Consider the following 19,620-nt stretch of genomic DNA (forward strand, 5'->3'; position numbering starts at 1 on the left):
ATAAACCAAGTGGAGATAGTTTAGCCCAGTCCACCTCCAATATGATAAAAATTAGGGCACCAGGTTGTGCACTTTAGGCTGCTTTGCTTTACCACAACTAGGCACCAAGGTGCTCCATTTCTATTAATAAACATGCAGAGGGCACTTCTTCAACAATGGGACTCAATGGGCTCTCATACAGCACTGAGCTGGAAAGTCCTTGGGACTTTCCAAAGTGATGGGGAATCACCACCACTCTACTATCGTTATTTCTTAAGAACTCACCAGGGCCATACTTTGCAGAGGCAGGTATCAGACACTCCTGCAGCATATTACTTGAAATGAAGCTAAGGGCACATGGCTAGGCTTTCTAGGTACTAGGGGAGGTTCCAAGCGTTGGTTCTACAGCAGACATTCGCTACCTTTTCTCTCTCTCTATCCCACTAAAAACAGTGGAATGAAGAAAACATAAAATATAATCAAAATTGTTTCAATAGGATGACGTGAGAAAAAAATAATGACATTTAACTGATGACCCAAACAGTCATTTGCAATAGGAATTCCAAAAGAAAGGTAGCTGCAAAATCATTTCACTGTAAGTTTACCTCTATTGTAAAATCAATTCTATAGATCAAATATTTGCCAAATGCTAACAGTAAATATTTCCTTAACAACAATGGAACAAGAGTTAAATTATTTTGTGAATATATTTTACATTAGTAGAAGAAAGTTGCAGAGTTCCAACACATGGTATCAAGACATTAATGGTTAAAACTCGAAATAGTGAGGATAAGAACAGTAAGACTCTTAAGCTTTGTAAGATATGAAACATAGAATAACTAATAATGTAAATAACAACAACTATAGCTAACATTTATAAAATGCTACATGTCAGGCACTGTACTAAGTACTTTAGAGTTAACACATTCGATCCTCATGACCACCCTGGGAGGTAGCGCTATTAGTATTCCCCACTTTATAGATGAGGAAACCAAGGCAAACAAAGGTGAAGTGATGTGCCCAGTGTCATAAAGCTACTAAGTGTCTGAGGCTAGATTGGAAATCAGGTATTCCTGTCTCTAGGCCCAGCGTTCTATGTTCTGTGCCACTTAGGTGCCCCCCGAATTTGTCTGATTTACAGCTTATAATATTCCAAATAATTAATGTTTTGGTGTTAGAAATCACTAACATTATATTAAGATGAACTCTATTAGTGAAACAATGGAGGCCTCAAAACTTATAAAACAGAGCTCTGAAAAAGATAATTCCAAATACTCTTAAACTTTATCTGGGCTTGATCCTGAAGAATCAGTCTCAATTTCTGTCCAATATAGGTCCTTTGCTACCTTCAATTCCACTGCCCACAGAGTTCTGTAAAGAACAAGCTTCAACCATCTGCACACTTATCACAGCAAATGTATTAGCAATACTGCCGCTGGATTCCAAAGCAACGTGATACAAATTACTTTGTTTTGACCAAGCTTCTGTTGCCTTCTGTTTGCATAATAGCACAGCATCTGGTGTAACAGGAGCTGCAAACTGATCCATGGAGACCCAGATCTTAAGAACACTGGTGACTGACACTTGGAAAATAAACTTAAAGCAAGAAAGCCACAGGGACCAGACATATTGCCTTGAAACTGTATGTATTCCACACCCAACGATAGTAAAAAGAGAAATGCCATTTGTTTGATAGATTAACATCTAACCTCAAAGACTACGTATTTGAAAGATACCCAAACACAGAGTATGACACACTGAACAGTTGAGTTACACCTGAAGATATACGTACCTAGTGCTGTGAAATCTGAGCCAGACTTGAACAAAGCTGAAGCTAGGAGCTGAAACTAGAAAGAGGAAAAAATTAGAGCCAAGTGTAAGAGCTCACTAATGTGAGCAATAACCCTGATAACTCTGAGCCTATGTGTACAGTTTTGATCAGTTTTATCACCAGAGGCTAGAAGGAAAAGTAGTATACATGCTTATTCTATTGCTGGACCACTTCTCATCTGTACATACAGAGCATAGTTTATTTTCTCTTAAAAATCAACAGTACATAAATTTGTTCAAAGCAGCATATGCCTTTGGATTCCAATAAATATCAATTTTTGAGATCAATACGCCTTAATTCTGACTTTCCCTGTAGTCTTAATCTATAGCTAACTATGTTAAACGGCTATACAAATAACAGTTTTAGAAGATGGAATGATTATCATCTACAGGAAGATAATGAACTAACAAACAGATTGCATGTTCCAGAAATTTGTTTGTAAATTGGCGACTGTGCCCCCAGAGCAGTCCAGCAACTTTCTCAGCTCCTACTGAAGCTATCAAATATTTTATATTCATTACAAATTTTACAGGCAATGAAAAATTGTAGAAAACAAAGCTTCTAGAATACCAGCAGTTAAGCAAAATTGAACATAAGGTAAGAAAAAACTTTTCAATTTACTTTGAAAGCTGGTATTTGAAGAAAAGGTATAATTGGAGGGTGAGTTAACATAGTTTTTCACTCTAGACACTAGGTATCATTAGACTAAGGCAGTTACAGTTTGCTGGAGGTGAAAATGAGAAATAAACAGACAAGATAGTGAGCAACTTGTCTCAGTTGTCTGGATGTATACAATGCTTATAAGCCAAGTCTTTGTAACTCAGGGTCTATTTATACATTTGGCAAGGACCTATTCGAAAATGAGGTGACATCAATTTTGATGACTGCTATAAAATTAATTATCAAAGATCAGATAACAAAATAATTATTAAATAAAATTTATGTAAATCACTATGCATATGAGGTAATTATTAAAGACCAGGCCAAAGCCACACTCCTTTTTCTTTTCTATGGGCCCATGTGCAATTCCCAGTGAGCTTGCCTCACCAGGAACCTATAATGAACCATGAAGAAAAGCACTTCACTGTGAAATAAGTTGGTCACTGGCTAAAAGCAAAGAAGAAAAAGAACTGAGACACAGCACTGGCAAAGAACTCCCAGGTATTCTCAGCCTGACCACTAACTGGCCCTGCACCCTGTCCTAAGGCTGCTATCCCACTTGATGGAACTGTTTCCATTGTTCAGAACTCACCTCCAAGCTTAACATCACATGAAATGGGGCTTGTCTTGGCTTTAAGCCATGTCATTTAGTCCTACTGTTTTCTAAGGCTTCCTTTATAATGACAGAAAAATATTCATAAACTGTCTTGTTCTTTGACCTCTTATCAGTTACAAATTTAGCACCCTTTGTCTCTCCTAGGATTTATGACCCTCAAATTCTTTTATTATTTTGGTTGCTTTCTCCTCCTTGCATATCAACACATTTTTCCTTCATCCATGTCTCTTTTTAACCCTGAGAAATTCTGAAACCCATAGCACTCAAGGTGGGAGAAGTGTCTCTCCCCTCCCTGGATATGTTCCCCTCTATTTATAACTAATGACCAAATTGACTTTTTTCCTCATCAAAGGCTATATATTCTTTTATTTCTGGTTTCTGTTCTAAACCCTCCAACAATAAAGACATCACCTCGCACCACCATTTTGCTTAAGCAAGCAATTAAATGTTATCTCTCAATTCATAAATACTTTTCAAAACTACTAAATTATATGAAGAACATAGGGGAAAAAACTCTACTGAACAGCCTACTTAAGTGGGAACTATGAACTTGGGACATTACCAGCTAATAGATGACATTATGGAAAATGAATGAGACTAGATAATATAGGATATTTTGAGAATGCAGCAGAAATATTACTTATTTGGAATACTGAATTCCTATGTCAGTTGCAAACATAAAATTAATTTTCATTATGTGGGAGCTCCTATTCCTTACCAATTATAGATCCCCTTCCTTTGTACAGTGTAGATAAACACTATCAATGATCTAGAAATCCCTTCTAGGGGTTTGTTCTGGAGAAATTCTTATAGGATTAAGAGTTCAATCCTATCTAATCAAGAGTTCAGATTCCACAGACAACAAGAGGATAAAGAATCACTTTGAGTACATAATAGTAAGTGGATTAATGATAAATCCTAGAACTGGAAGGGATCTTAGAGATCACCTAAACCAACTTATAAGAAAGTAAAGAAACTGAGGCTCAGAGAGACGAGATGAAGATGGAAGAAAACTACACAATAAACTAATATGGCAGTGGAAATTCCATTCCATATACGTGAAAACATATATACAAAACAAAACATAACTCCAGCAGAGAGGAATAAAACAGTGAAAATAGAGGCAAAGAAAAGTATAGCTGGGGCAGCTAGGTGGCATGGTGAATAGAGCTCTGGCCTTGGAGCCAGGAAACCCTGAGTTCAAATCCAGCCTCAGACATTTAACACTTACTAGCTTGTGTGACCCTGGGCAAGTCACTTAACTCTAATCGCACGCGTGCGTGTGCACACACACACACACACACACACACACACAAAGATAGCCAATTATCTTGGTTGCAGCTGGTTTCTGATATATTAGTTGAACGACTTATCGAACAAGAGATCTAAAATGCTTTGCTAACAATTCAGAAGATGATTGTCTCCAGACATTTACACACAGATTTCTGGCCCAACAATAATAAATTGTAATTTTTTTTCACACACATAAAGAAAATGAGAAATGAATGGGAGTGTAGTCTTACAGACCACTAGCAGGGTTAAAAATATTTAATGTAATAGGCTCTTTGCTTGAGAAAGATTACCATCAGGTTCTAGATGACACTGCTCAGGTTCTCTGTGGTCAATCAATAAAGGCAAAAATCGAGGCACAGATAAAAAGTAGCTTTGTCTTAATTTGAGGTACTACCCTGTTCTGACTCTTATTATCAACCACTTGCATCATCTGAGCCAAACAAGTGCCTTAAGAACAAGCTGTCTATTTTCCTTGGCCTACTTGTAGCTCACACAGCTGAAATGATTTATTTGCAATGTTACTGCGGTTTTGGGGGTGTGGTTTTTTTTTTTTGGTGGTGGTTGTTTTATTTTTTAAGAAAGAAAAAAAGTTAATACAGTTTTCAGGGTTATGAATTTTTTCTCTACAGAATATCTGCCTGAAGAAAATACAGAGACCTATTTATAAACCTCAATCTGTGATTTATAAAATGGACCCTCCACAATAAAAAGGCAGGCACAAGATACAATAGGAATAAGACTGAATGGCTTTGCCATTGGGCATAACCATGAAAATCTTTCCTTTTTCCCACATATTCTAAGTTGTCTGGAGGCTCAAGGGGAAAAGAAGACAATTATCTATTCCTTTTTAGATGAGTTTTAAATGGAATCATGCTGGGCAATCCCATAGCATGGGGATTTAACCAGAAGGGAATTCTTGTTTTCACAGGACACAGCCATGAGACAGTCTCACTTGTTTTGATGCTAGGGTAGCTGCAGACCCTGGTGTTTGCCATCACAATGAACCTGGTGCCTAGAAGTGATTCGTCATTAAATCTGAAACCCATGTCTGTACAGAGGAGAGCAAAGTACCATGTGATGACGTTCAGGTACCAGAAAAAGAGCTGAGTGATGGCTGGAAGGAATGAATGGCAGGGACAAAACTGCATTCAGCCAGTACCAGTTCTATGAGTGGCAGACAGAAAGACTTTGAATTGCAGTTCAGATGTTGCAGGATGGGCTTGTGAGTTAATGCTTTAGTGTCTTCAGAATGAGAAAGGACAGCAGAAGTGTGACAGCAGAATCCTAAAAACTGACGAAGAGGCTACAATGCAACTATATTAACATCAGCCAGTCAGACAAAATAATCTTGAAGAATCCTGCCCTTTATGTTTGTTTCTATTTAACACCTTCTATAAAAGAGAAGTAACAAAATGAGAGAGAAAATGAAAAAAGATTTCTTATAAGCTAGTTAGATTCAACGTTAAATGAAACTCGTATTCAAACCACACTGTTACATTACAGCAAACTTGGTAACTGCTACTCAGGCTGCAATGACTATTGAGATCCCTCCTCTCAGAACTTGAAACTACCAAAAAGCAGAACCCTTCGTTTGAGGGATTTGGGAGTAGAAACAGAAACAAGAGTACATATTAAACTACTTAGCAATTCCTCAAATAAATGAAAAAAAATTTTTGAGGTTTCTTTTCTTACATCTGCATGCAAAAAGTTTCTCAAAGTAAAACTTTACACTCAGAAAGACTTTCTGTGAGGATCAAATCTTTGCTTTGTAACTTGCATTTACAAAGTTATATGAAAACGTTTTTATTTAATGAAGTTCTCTCCCATATGCAATTTGAGATTATTTAGTGACACCACATTTCCTTCCATCTTTCTTTAAAATCATATTCCTGACTGAGTAACCTATAAATTAAAGGAAAAAGATAATGTAAAATCTATAGTTAATGTAAGATCTGAAGACGTATTCTTTCTCTGTTTTTCTAAAGATTTTGTAGAGTATACTGGATTCTCAGTTTGGGACACAAACTAAATACCTAATAGCTTATATATGGACACAGTGGCCAATAAAAATATTATCTTCTGGATTTTTTCTCTAATTTGTATCAATTATTCACCATTATAGGATGAAAATAAGATTAACCATGCCTTTTTGGGTTTATCTACAAGAATTCCAAAAGTTGCCAACCAGAAAGAAACAGGTATATTAGCAAACCAGCAGAACAACTATTGTTAATATTCTTCATAAAAAAAGACAAACAGAAATATTTTAACACAAAGCAATGTTGTTTTACTTTTTCCCAAGAGTCATCCGAGTATTTCAGACACGACATGCAACTGGAAATAATTTGTTATTCTGGTTGCTAGGCTTAATTTTTTTCCTCTACTAAGCATAAGGAAAAATAGATGAATCTGGTCCTATCAACATTTCACCATTTAACCTCCAAGATTTGTACAGTCCTTAGAAAAACATACCAGAAAACTGCAGTATTGTATTACAATGTCAGCTATAAGAACACAGACTTTAAATGCTCTTATAAAATGGTCTATGATGTCTCATTTTGCTTAAGACAAAAAGACATGCTGTTTCACAAGCAAAGTTCTGAATTATCTATAGAGCTTTATCTGATTAGGGGGAAAGTAATGAGCATTTGTAAACATACATGCCTCATATATCTCATTTGATTCTTACAACAACCCGGAGAAGTAGTTGTTTTTATTATTCTCATCTTACAGCTGAAGAAACTGAGACACAGAGAGGTTAAGTGACTTGCCAAGGTTCACAAAGCTAATAAGTGTCTGAGAAGAATCTGAACTCAAGTCTTCCTGACTCCAGGCCCAGCACTCTATCCACTGTACTACCTAACCACCTCAGATCAGACTGGAGAAATGTTTGAAAACCACTATGACTCCTTTTGTTTTTTTTCCCTTAGTACAGGGATGTAACTACTTTGGAGAGAGACTGCCCAAGCCTATTCTGGGATCTTGAAGATGGGAGGTATTCACCTGTGACAAAAGGTAAAGCAAGAAAAAATGAGATACTGGAACACATCAAAAGCAGTCTCAACAGAATCTAATTTGTCAAAAAGAAAGCAGTGAAAACAGATTTTTAAGCCTCTGAGCAGAAACTAACAAAACATGCAAAGGCAGAGTCAGTAGGGAAAGAAGGGAGCAAAAATCAACAATGAAAAAAGTAAAGTTTTTTTTATAGACATTTAAGCATTGAACAACTGAAAAAGTAGTAAAGAGGAGCTAGAGGAGGAGGAGGAACCCCAGGGAAAGGCAGAGATGGTGAGCTGAAATTGTCTCAGGGCAACCTCAAGCACACAGCTCCTTTAATTTGGCATGGTCCATTTTGTAATGTGCCCACAGCCTTCTTTTCATGTAAATAGAACAATTTTATTGAAACAACAAAAACAAAACCACAGAACAGCAAGTTAGAACCACTATAAGTCATAAAATCTCTGGAGTTAGTGGTATTATCAACTCTTAGTCATCCATGCTAATAGAAAGGAATTATGGCACTGAGGACACAAAAACAATGAATAATGCTACCCTGTCAAGCAATTTATATTTAGTCTTGGAATGCAATTATGATTTCTGGAGAACCAGATTTATATTCCTATGTTCTACTTAGCCTATATTAAAATAAGTTACCATTTTCTCCAAATATACCAAATAACAGTTTTGGGGTAAGAGTGGAGGAAATCAGCCCAGAGGTATGCTGAATAGTAGATGAAAGCTGCCCAAGGATAAGATAGTCCCCAAAATGGATAGTTCACAGAAAAGACAACTGAAAACCAATTATATTTCAAACATAATTTTCTGAGGTTTGTTCCTCACCTCTTTTGTTTCCTCTGGGTCTGAATGATCCACAGTTACATAAAGGTCATTCTGCAAATATTTCAGAGCACTAAGAGGATCAGTCTGGGCTTTTTCTTCAAACCTAGAAAATGATAACCAAATAAAAATGATAATTGGATATGGTTAGTGATATGGGAGATGTTCTTCAACTACAGGGAGAGTAGGGGGCAGTGGAGAAGGACATAAGTACTAAGCAATGAATTTGGTACGCTCCCAATTTTCTGGTATGGGAGCCCAGGAAGGAGCCAAAAGGGTGGTACAGCTGGATAGTGTTCCAAGGGAAGTAGCAGTTGTCTAGATGGCCTAAGGCCACAGTACTGGTGACATTAAACCTAGGTTACTTTTCAAATCTGCCAATAACTGAGTGGAAACATTCCTTATGATGCTAAGTCAAGTTTACCTGTCTGAGAATACCATTAGGTAAGTTATGAAACACCTAAAAAACTTCAAGCACTAAATATTATACACAACAGTTGGAGGATAAAACATGGAAGAAACATTTTTCAAGAGATAAGTAAAAACTGTCTCCTATGGGGTGTTTACTTGGTCTGAACCCATGATTATTTTTCCCAACCAGGAACTCCCACTATGGAAATTCCCTACACCCATAAAGCTTCAGCAGCTCGTCTATAATTTAGGGTCTTAGTTGCCTTGGGCACTTAAAAGTTAAGTGATTTGGCCATGGTCTCACAGATCAATTCACAGCTCCAGCAGCAGTACCCACTTTCTCACAGCTCCTTCAACATACACCGTTATTTGTCTTTTATCATCTTTGTCAATCTTACACATTTTAGAAAAAAATCTCAGTTGTTTCAATGCGCATTTCTCTTATTATTAGTAACCTGGAACATTTTTTCACATTGTTCTTGACAGTATCCATTTCTTGTTTAGAAAACTGCCTGATCCTTTTATCACCTACCTATTGGGTTAGGGTTAACTCTCATTCTTATACACTCATATCAATTTCCTCTATCAGACATTTTTCAACAATTTGCCATGAAGATTTTCTTCCAATCAGCTCCTTTTCTCATTTTAGCTACACTGATCTTGCGCAAATACTTTTTAATTTTATATAATTTATCTTACAGATTCTATCTCTTATGATCATCTCTAGGTCTTATTTATTTAAGAATTCTTCTTTAGCCCTAATTATAAAAGGCAACTTCTTCCACTCTGCAGCTAATTTTTTAAATAATGTGACCTTTTATATTTAAGTCTAGCATCTATTTGACAAACTGTTTTACATGGTGTAAAATGTTAGTCTAAAATGAATTTCTACCAAGCCACTTTCCAGTTTTCCCCGTAGGTCTTACTGAATAGGTAATCTTTATCCTAATATTTTGTTTTGGGGTTTACTGAGTGTAGACTACTATGTTTTATTACTTCTAGGTCTTACTAATCTAGTTTATTCCACTGATCAGCTTTTCTGTTTTTCAATAAGCACTAACTAGTTTTGATGATAACTTTTATGATAAAGTTTGTAAAATTCTCAATTTAGTTGAAAGGAATAAACCTGGGGAAAAAACATCATTGATGTTATCATATAAAAGGGTGATAGAAAAAATATCCATAACTACTAACACATCTCTACAAGACTTTTAAAAGGGTGATAGAAAAAATATCCATAACTACTAACACATCTCTACAAGACTTTTATGATCAATAACCATATTTATGCTTGATATCAATAAAATTATTTTAAAATAAGTTGATGAATAATATTTTAAAGTAAAATTTTATTGATATCTTTTGTTTTTACATAATCTACATTTCCCAATATGTTCCTCCCATTCTCTCCCTCTGATAACTATATTTTGTTTTAAGAAATTAAAAGAGGAAAACAAGTTTAGCAAAACTAACCAATACATCAAAAAGGCCTAATAATATTTACTGTTGTCTATAACCATAGTCAACTACCTCTTCAAAGGTGGAAGAGAGGTGCCTTCTCATATCTCTTCTCTGGAATTAAGCTTGGAAGTTATATTTTCACAGTATTTCATTTCTTCTTTTGAAAATAAATTTTCATTGTTGTCTCTGGTTTACATGTCATCTATAACTCTCACTCTATTACTCTCCCAACCCCACCCCCAGAGAGCCATCAACTATAACAAAGAAGGACAAAAGATGAAGAAAAAAGTTCAGCAGCACTATCCAACACATCAAACAAGCAGGGGAAGTGTCTTCTTCTAGGGGACCAAGTCTGGCTGAAGGATTCTGTTTCCATCGTTTTGCAGTTGCTGTTTCTTTCCACTTACATTGTTGTAGTCACTGGTTATAGAGTTTTCGTGGTTCTCCTTACTTTACCTTGTATCCGTTCACATAAATTTTTCATGTTTCTCTATATTCATCATATCAATTGCTTCTTATAGCATAGTAACATTCCATTATATTTGCATATCACATTTGTTTAGTTATTCCCCAGTCAATGGGCATCTACGTAGTTTCTAGTTCTTTGCAACAACAAAAAATATTTTGTTGCATATGTAGCCTTTCTTTTTTTTTTGCATTGATGTTCTTGGGGAATATGCCTAGCAGTAGAATCTCTGAGTCAAAGGGTATGCACATTTTAGTCACTTTCTTCAAATAACCCAAAACTGCTTTCCAGAATGGCTGGCTGGATCAATTCAGAGTTCCACCAACAGCGCATTAGCATGCCAGTCTTTCTATAGTATCTTCAACATTGATTATTCTCCTCTTTTGTCACTTTTGCCAATTTGCTAGGTGTGAGGTGAAACCTCAGAGTTGTTTTGATTTGCATTTCTCTTATTATTAGTAATTTGGAGCGTTCTTTAATATATTCATTAATAGTTTGCAATTCCTTTCAGAACTGTTTGTTCATATCCTTTGACCACTCCCTTGGGATCTTGTCAACTATTAAAAAAAAAAAAGCATTTGACTTGGTAAAGCAAAATTCTCTGGACAGTCTCTCCTCCAATCCAACAAAGGAACTCTCATGCACATGTCAAAATCATGTAAGATTACTTGAAAAATGTAACAGATTCACTTTTGTTCAATAACCATCTGGTTATATGCGAAGCATAAAACAAGGAGACATATACTTACAAAAGATATTGTCACCATCAAGGAGAATGTTCAGCGCAGAGTCCAAACTCAAGAGTGATTTCCCATAGATGAAGAAGTCCTCCAAATGCTCCTGTTTATGGATGACATTGTGCTGATTGCATCAAGCCCCAGAATAGTGCAGAGCAAAGATCCATAATCAACTGAGAGAGTTCAGCCTAACTATCCACATGGTAAAAATCAAGTGGACAAAGAATGCCTAATATCCAGACTATGATATGCAGTTGAATGGGCAACCTAACCAGTCCATCTATCAGCACATATATCAGGACAGGAGCTGTGGATGGACAATGGACTGTGCCCAGAATTTTAAAAATGCATGCTGCACTCACTGCCTTTGGAAAAATGGATGTTTGGTTTTGTTTTGTTTTTTTAAGACCCCACACTTCTACCTGAAACACAGATCCATCTTTTTTAACATTAATATTCTTCCAGTGATGCTGCATAGCTCTGAATCATGGAACATCACAGTCCCTGAAGAATTATAGTTGTGGGTCACTGAGAGGTCAATGGAAACACATCGTGGGCCTAAATAGGCTGCAACATATCACCAACAAAGCATTAGGCAAGGGAAGTAGCTTTAAGGATATAATCAGAGAAATGTCTATCTGGAAAAAGAGGCCAGCTGGACATGCAGTGAGAGTGATAGATGGACAGCCTGTGTTGCTGGTATCCATTGGTATCCACATAAAGTTAACAGAACTTGAGGAAGGCCCTCAACAAGGAGAGTGGCCCTCTAGCTGAGGATTTCTAGGAAGACACAGGCAAAAGTCACACAGTATGAGAGGGTATGGCCGAGTCAAGATCTTCACTGTTGAAGGGAGCACTCAAACTGATGCGATCACAAATCCACTGAAGTACCAAAGTATTGAATACAACGGGATGCCTTCAAAATTCCAGATTCAAGCTCTTCAGTCCATTAAGTGCTTTATTGGGGGAAAGTAGTCCTACGGATTCCAACTGTTTTCTACTAGACACTGCAAACAACCTTGTGATGTTTTGGCTTAGGTAAATAACCAATATGGTGGTCATATTTTTAAAAATTCATTTTTGTGGTTTTCACTGAGAACTCAAATCAGCAGTGGTCAACAGGCTTTTTAAGAAAGTTTGTATGACTTGCACTTCTGGGTCAGTCTACAAGTCACTTCAAGGATCTTTGAATACCACATTTTTAGAACTACTGAAGTTGAAAACAGGTTATCATCCCTACCTTATATCTACAAGAGAGGTTAAGCAGAGTGAACAACAACAATAATAGCTGACACATGCATGACATGTAGGCCAGCTACTATCATTATTACTGACAGGATATACACAACTTTAATGCTTACAAAGTATTTTATATATATTATCTCACTTTATCTATACAACAAACCTCTGAGGTACTTTAGGTGTTATCCCTATTTTACAAAAAAAAAAAACACCAAACTGAAAATCTGCACATTATCAAAAAACTATTAATGCCAGGAATGTGTTTAATTCCATTTTTCTCTTGCCTACTTTTCCCCTCCATCATGTTAGAATGTTCTTCTATTTTCCCCCTAATAAGACTACAAATAGGAAGGAAGGGGCCACATTCCACACAAACTTTACTTCCCCTTTAATACATAATGGGTGTCACAAAAGCTTTAAGATAGTTTTAAGCTTGAAGATAATGGCTTTATCTTCTTTAAGATGAAATAGAAATAATATACTCCTCTCATGTCATTCAATTCAACTCAATATGTTTTTATATATTTTCCATGTATTTTTTCCATATATTTTAAAAGGTTTCTATTTTTCATTATTTTATCATTTGAATTTCATTTTTCTGTTTTTGTATAAAGTAAATATAAGCATAACTATGTTATCTTTGTGACAAAGCAAACAGTAGAAAATGGAAAGTGTAGATGAACCAATGAAAATTCAGTAGGAAGGTAAAGCTTTTGTGGGCTCACAGACATAAGGAAAATATCTGCAAGGTTAAACTATAAAGTGAAAGTCTTATGTATTTTATTACAAATTACTATAAAAGTCTTAATGTAGTGGTAAGCAGAAAAAAATAGATGCACATATAAAATTAGCTAGCTGATAATATCTGATTATGTGACCTGATAATTTGTGCAGTTGTGCTATGTTTTATATAAACTGGGGGGGACAAATCACCATATGTAGAGCTATGAAAGGCTAGGAAAGTGAAGCCTGGCTACTGACTCTCAACTAATAGTAACAGCTAGCATCCATATAGATCTTTAAGGCTTGCAAAGCACTTTATCTATGTTATTTCATCTTATCCTCACAACAACCCTGTGAGGTAAGTGGTGTTATTATCTCCATTTTACAGATGAGGAAACTAAGATTAGAAGAAGTTAGCAGACTTGTCCAGGGTCACACAGCTACTAAGCAGGACTGTGAAGCAGGATTTGAATTTAGGTCAAGAAGTGGAGTTAAACCTAACGTTAAATCTATGTTTAGAAAGTGCTAACGTTTATATGTAGGCCACCTAAAACACTGTACATTGGAAAGGAGGTTTAACAAAATATAAGCTGTATGCTCATCACTGAGGGCCACTGTAATTGTTATTGGTTTAACAAATTTTCTAAAACCAATCAATCAATAAGCTCCTATTCAGCAACTACTATGTTCCAGGCACTGTGTTAGGTACCAGGGACACAAAAACAAAGAATGAAACAACTTCTACTCTCAAGGAGCTTACACTCTAACATTCTATAAGTCTTTACCAAGTAAAAAGAAGGCACGTCGAGGGTGAAGGCACGAGCAGCTGGGGACAGCGAGGGTGTTTCTGCTGAGCTCTGAAGAAAGCCAGAAATCCCAAAAGGCGAAGTAGAGGAAAGAGCACAGAATACGTACAGTTCGAGAATATGAGATGACAGCCTGCACCAAGGTCAACCTGACTCGACTGCAGAGCGCATAAAGAGGAGAAAGATAAGAAAAAGTTGTGGAAATATAAGGCAGAGTATGTGGAAAGTTGATCTGGAGCCAGGTCATGAAGGACTTTAAATGCCAGCTAACAGGGAATAGAAGACAGAGATCAGAGGCAAGGAAACCAATTAGCAGGATATATCACAACAGTTAAGTTGGACGTGATGAGAATCTGAAGTAGAGTAGTGGCCATGTGAATGAAAGGAAAAGGAGGAATCAAAGATGACCCTGAGGCTGCCAATCTGGATGACTAGAAAGATGGTGGTGCCCTGCACAGAACAGGAAAGGAAAGAAGACAGATGGGTTTGAGGAGGAAGAAAGTGAGTTCTATTCTGTATGTTGAATTTAAGATGCATTGTGTATACGATATTACATCTTGAAAATTTCTTTTTCTAGTACCTTTAAGTTACCAGGTTCATGTAAGCTAGTCACTTTTTCTCTAGTTAGGAACTTTAGAAATAATATTTTAAATCTTAATTTCAAGGTGAGAGCAAAGGAAAATAAACAAAACCTATCACTAATCATAGCACAGTTATACTGTAAGGTTATTAGATTTTTCAAATAGACTATATCTCCAAATGGCTTTTAGCTGGTATGGTAGCTTCAACAGATGTTTTACTGGAAAAAAAAACACCTGTCAGACTATTACTTTTATACCTGTGTTTCCTTATGAGATATTTACAATGCCTCAACAAGTATTCCTTTGAAGGACGGCAGAGTTTCAGTGACCAGAAGTCATCTAATCTCATCTTTGGAGAACAGGATTTGCCAGGATTTCCACCAAACAAATAATGAACCTACAACAGAACAAATGAGATTTTAAAACTGCTTGCATACTCAAAAGTGTCCATAAGTCACAGTAAAGTCAGGCACTGAAGTTTAAAAAAAATGAATACCAGAGAACTTCCTTACACCAGTGATAAAAATCTATAAACACGCTGACATTTTCTGCACAAAATAATTCCCTGTTCTCCTTAGTTTGCTCTGTGTAACAGTCCCATTTCTACACCTCTCAAAGTCTCCATTTAACTTCCATATGTTATTGACAGCAATGTGACCTTGTTAAGAGATGTCTAAGAGACAAATAGAAAAGGAAAATGAGATGCTGAAGTAGTTTACAATATAATTGGAAATAAGCTGAGAATACATTTTAAAAATATCTATGCAACAAAAGCAGTGCATGGCAATGTAGAACATAAGTGTTTACAGGATGTCCATCAAACTCTCAGATCATCCAATGATTGTTGTGACTATCTAATATAATAATAAGAGAGCCACAGAAATAAAGGAAAAAAGCCCTGTCTCACAAGAAAGCTTACAATCCAGCTAAATAAATATACAGAATATAAAACATATCAGAGAATAAAAGCAGCATTTGTACATGAAAATAATTATTTCTGCCTCAGCATATTATATTTACAATTTTGGAAGCCGCTACCAGATGAAAAGTGGTTCCATTTCCAAACTAGCCCTCGAAGGTATTTATGAGGAAAGTAGTCTTTGGGAGAAGAGGCCTGCCATTCCCACCAAAACCAACAACCAGCATCAGCAGGTAAGTCCAAGAGCCCCACAAATAGCATTAACTCTCCCAGCTCTTCTTTCTATCAGGTCCCTATGGCCATCACTTAGGGAAGCAGCCCTTTTGGAGATTGGGACCACTTTTTCCATCACCACCAATATGAACTGCCCTACCTAACGTACAAAGGTAGCCCAAAGGAAAGACAGGTGGAAGCCTATAGCAGGCAGGTCACTTTGATCATCACTTCCCCTCAGTCCCTGGTGGCGATAAATCAAGACCCTGAGCCCGAGGCCACAAGAACAGCAATATTCTAAAGACCACTGGCCCTCACTCCAGAGAGCCAATCAGTTGCTAAATCTTGTAACTTCTTTCCCCACCACATATCCTGAATCCATCTCCATTCCACTCAAACAACAATTTAGTTTGGGGTCCTTATTACCTGTTGCCTGGACAACCGCCAATGATCTCCTAATTGGTTTCCTTGCCTCAAAAATCTCTCTCCACAAAGCTGCCAACATGACCTTCCTGAAGCACAGGTCTAGCCATATCACTCTCTTACGCAATAAACTCTGGCACATTCCCATCACCTCTCGAACGACTTGTTTGGCTTTTTAAAAATTGTTCTCCCTCACACTCTTATTCAGCCAAACTGTTCGTCTGGTTGTTTCTCAAACACGACACTCCAATTCCTGCCTCTGTGCCCTGGCACCAGGTGCCCCCCATTTCTGCAATGAGTTCACACCTCATCTCTTAGAACCCCTAGTTATTGTGCTTCAGAGCCATTATCTACATGAAATCTTTGCCGATCCCTTCAGCCTTCCTTATTCTTCTCAGGTACAAATGACCTTGTATTAATTTTGTCTATAATCGTATCGATTATCTCCCTCACAGAATGTAACTTTTGTGGGCAGGAATTGTTTCATTTTTATCTTTGTACTCCCAGTACAAATTGATTAAATGCCAGGGGTGCCTGGCACATAGCAGGCATTTACTTAATTATTTTTGGCTGATTTGTAACCTAGCAGATTAAGTCCTAGAGGGCTCAACGTGTGGGTGCAGCACACTTGAGGATGTTTTCCTTTACATTTTTGGTAGGCACCACAGGTTGTATAGGCCTGAACTATAGGATGCTGTCTCTCTTTTTCTATTGTCATAATAAAAAATAAATAATAAGACGACAGTCCTTTCTCACAAGAAAGCTTACAATACAGCTAAATAAGTACATAGACTATAAAACAGACCAGACTATAAACAGCAGATGTAAAATCACTAAGGGAATACAAAGAGCAAAGGAGTTATTACATGAAGTTGAGTTAGCCTAGGAAGGCTTCCCATAGAAGGCTTCTCAACTTATGTCTTATAAAGTGACAGGCATAGACTTCATGTAAGCACCTCACACCAGATTCTACCTCAGTTTATATGAACCAGCATTTATGAAACAGGTTCTAAAACATGTTGGGCTTCAATAAGAGCTGGCAAGAAGAGTCAAAGACAATTTTCATACAAGATCATGAAACTGCAATTTTTAAATCGTCAAAACTACTTTATTTTAGTTATTTTCTTACAAAACTACCTCTTATTCTAAGAAACCATATGGCTGTCCATATTTAGTCCCGCACAAACATCAATTTCTTTCAAGTAGGTGAAAACTGAACTTCTTTCGCCCTCACACTGCATTCTGAGCCAAATTTCTACACATATCCAAAAAACAGTTCCCTTAACTTGGGACAAAACACATATTTTTTTGCATCTTTCCATGAAAATGTTCTTTTAAAGTAAGAGAATAAAATCTGTGGCAAAAAACTAACATTAAACTTTGTAACAGAATCTAGTATGAGAATCATGTCAGTAAAATATGTAGAAAAAACCACACCTTCCCAAATATAAGAATCTGAGGGGTAAAAATCTCAACTCTAAGAGAGGCTTATTAAAGGGCCCCTGTAGATACCAAAGGATAAGCAGTTGAACTTATACTAAAGAAAGAAACTTTAGAACTCATTGTTGAAAAACTGCTATCAATAATATGAATAATTTGCATTCCAATCCAATTCAGGAGCATTTATTAAGTGTCTATTATGTACAAGTTGCTAGGCCAGGCACTGTATATATAAAACAAACAAAAAAAACCTCTTCACTGTCTGCCCTCTAGTTTTCTATTTTCCTGAGAATCCTACTGAATTTACATTAATATGTAAATTACATAGGTGATTTACATTTCCTACAGTGATTTAGTTTATGAAACACTTTACACATATTCATTAAAACTTGAGGCTTACTTAGTAAAGCAGCACAGGTACTATTCTTTCCATTTCATAAGTGAGAAAACTGAAGCTCAGCTAAGCTAAATCACTTCCATGAGGTCACAGAGGAGGAGGTAACTCAAGGACTTGAGAGTAAGTCTGTCTTTGTTCCTAAGTCCAGCGGCTCTATTTTTTTTGGTGGGGGGGGAATTGGGGTTAAGTGACTTGACCAGGGTCACACAGCTAGTACTTGTCAAGGGTTTGGTCTGAGGCCGCATTTGAACTCAGGTCCTCCTGACTTCGGGGCCAGTGCTCTATCCACTGTGCCACCTTGCTGCTCTGGCTCTATTTTCTACTGTGCTGTATCTCCCTATCAATGATGTTAAAGGAAAAAAACAATGTCAGAGGTGATTCTGAAACAAAATGACAGGTATAGGATTTTTTAAAAGAACAAAATAAAATAACAACACTTATTTCTAAACCATTTATAATTGTCTTCAGAATGCAACATTCTAAGATTATTTTTTACCTATTATGTTTAGCTGGAGTAGGGAAGAAATAGCTTCAGAACCATGAACACCTGGATTCCAGTGGTGACTGATTTAGACTGGCTGTTCGACTCTGGGAAAGTCATTTTACTTCTTAGAGCTCAAAGTGAGAAGTAACTAAGTTTGTCATGATCTGACCTCTGTCCAGTCAGAAGTTGCAGAATAGCTGCACATCTGCTCAACAGTTTCCTCAGCAGGAATTCTCTACAGTAATGACATTACAGGTCTAAATCACCCACCCTCTCTATAAAACAGCATTAATAATTGAATTTATATCTTAGGAGGAAATGCTAAAAGTTGACAAAGTGATCTGGGAGCATGTTGTAGGGGCCATGCTTCCAGGGAGTCAAATTGGGATTAAACTTTGCTTTAAAAAATATATACAAAGCTAATCAAAAGCTGATTGCAATATTAAATGAGAATATTTCTCACTTCTTTTTTTAAATTTAAATTTTATTAATTTATTTTGATTTATCAACAATCACTTCCATATGCTTTTGAGTTTAAAATTTTTCTCCCCCCTCCTCCCCCCCACCCTCCCCAAGACAGCACACAATCTGATACAGGCTTTACATTTACATACCCATTAAACAGATTTTCACATTAGTTAAGTTGTAAGTAAAAATTAAAACCAATAGGAGGAACCATCAGAGAAAGGAAACAAATCTCAACAGAAGGTAAAAATAAGTGATGGCAATTCGACTTCCATAGTTCCTTCTTTGGATGTGGACAGCATTTTCCATCCCGACACCTCTGGAGATGTCCCAGTTCCTTGCAATGCTGAGAAGGGTTCAGTTTAACAATATTAGTTACCACATAACGTGGCTGTTATTGTGTACAAAGTCCTCTTGGTTCTATTCACTTCACTCAGCATCAGACCATATATGTCTTTCCAGATTTTTCTGAAGTCAGCCTGTTCATCATTTCTTATAGCACAATAGTATTCCATTACATTCATATACCACAACTTGCTCAGCCATTCCCCAATGGATGGGAATCCTCTCAATTTCCAATACTTTGCCACCACAAAAAGAGCTGCTATGAATATTTTTGTACATGTGGGTCCTTTT

The 19,620-nt window shown here is 36.7% G+C and overlaps 1 protein-coding gene across 4 annotated transcripts in view; it reads right to left on the bottom strand.

Moving 5' to 3' along the window:
- The window catches only part of MKLN1 (muskelin 1), a 237,763-nt gene that overhangs the window by 12,105 nt on the left and 206,038 nt on the right, over positions 1-19,620 (bottom strand). For 2 of the 4 annotated variants that reach the window (XM_021002254.2, XM_078153678.1), the window contains 3 exons: positions 14,901-15,040; positions 8,220-8,322; positions 1,772-1,826 (listed from right to left, as the gene is read on the bottom strand). In XM_021002254.2, coding sequence (XP_020857913.1) covers positions 1,772-1,826; positions 8,220-8,322; positions 14,901-15,040 — 298 coding nt within the window. Of the gene's footprint in view, positions 1-1,771; positions 1,827-6,670; positions 7,383-8,219; positions 8,323-14,900; positions 15,041-19,620 lie in introns of those variants that run through there. The other 2 variants (XM_021002256.2, XM_021002257.2) reach the window with 2 other exon arrangements.

Source organism: Phascolarctos cinereus, unplaced genomic scaffold (assembly GCF_003287225.1).
Source record: "Phascolarctos cinereus isolate Bilbo 61053 unplaced genomic scaffold, phaCin_HiC Scaffold_1;HRSCAF=81, whole genome shotgun sequence".
In the NCBI taxonomy this organism is placed as follows: Eukaryota; Metazoa; Chordata; class Mammalia; order Diprotodontia; family Phascolarctidae; genus Phascolarctos; species Phascolarctos cinereus.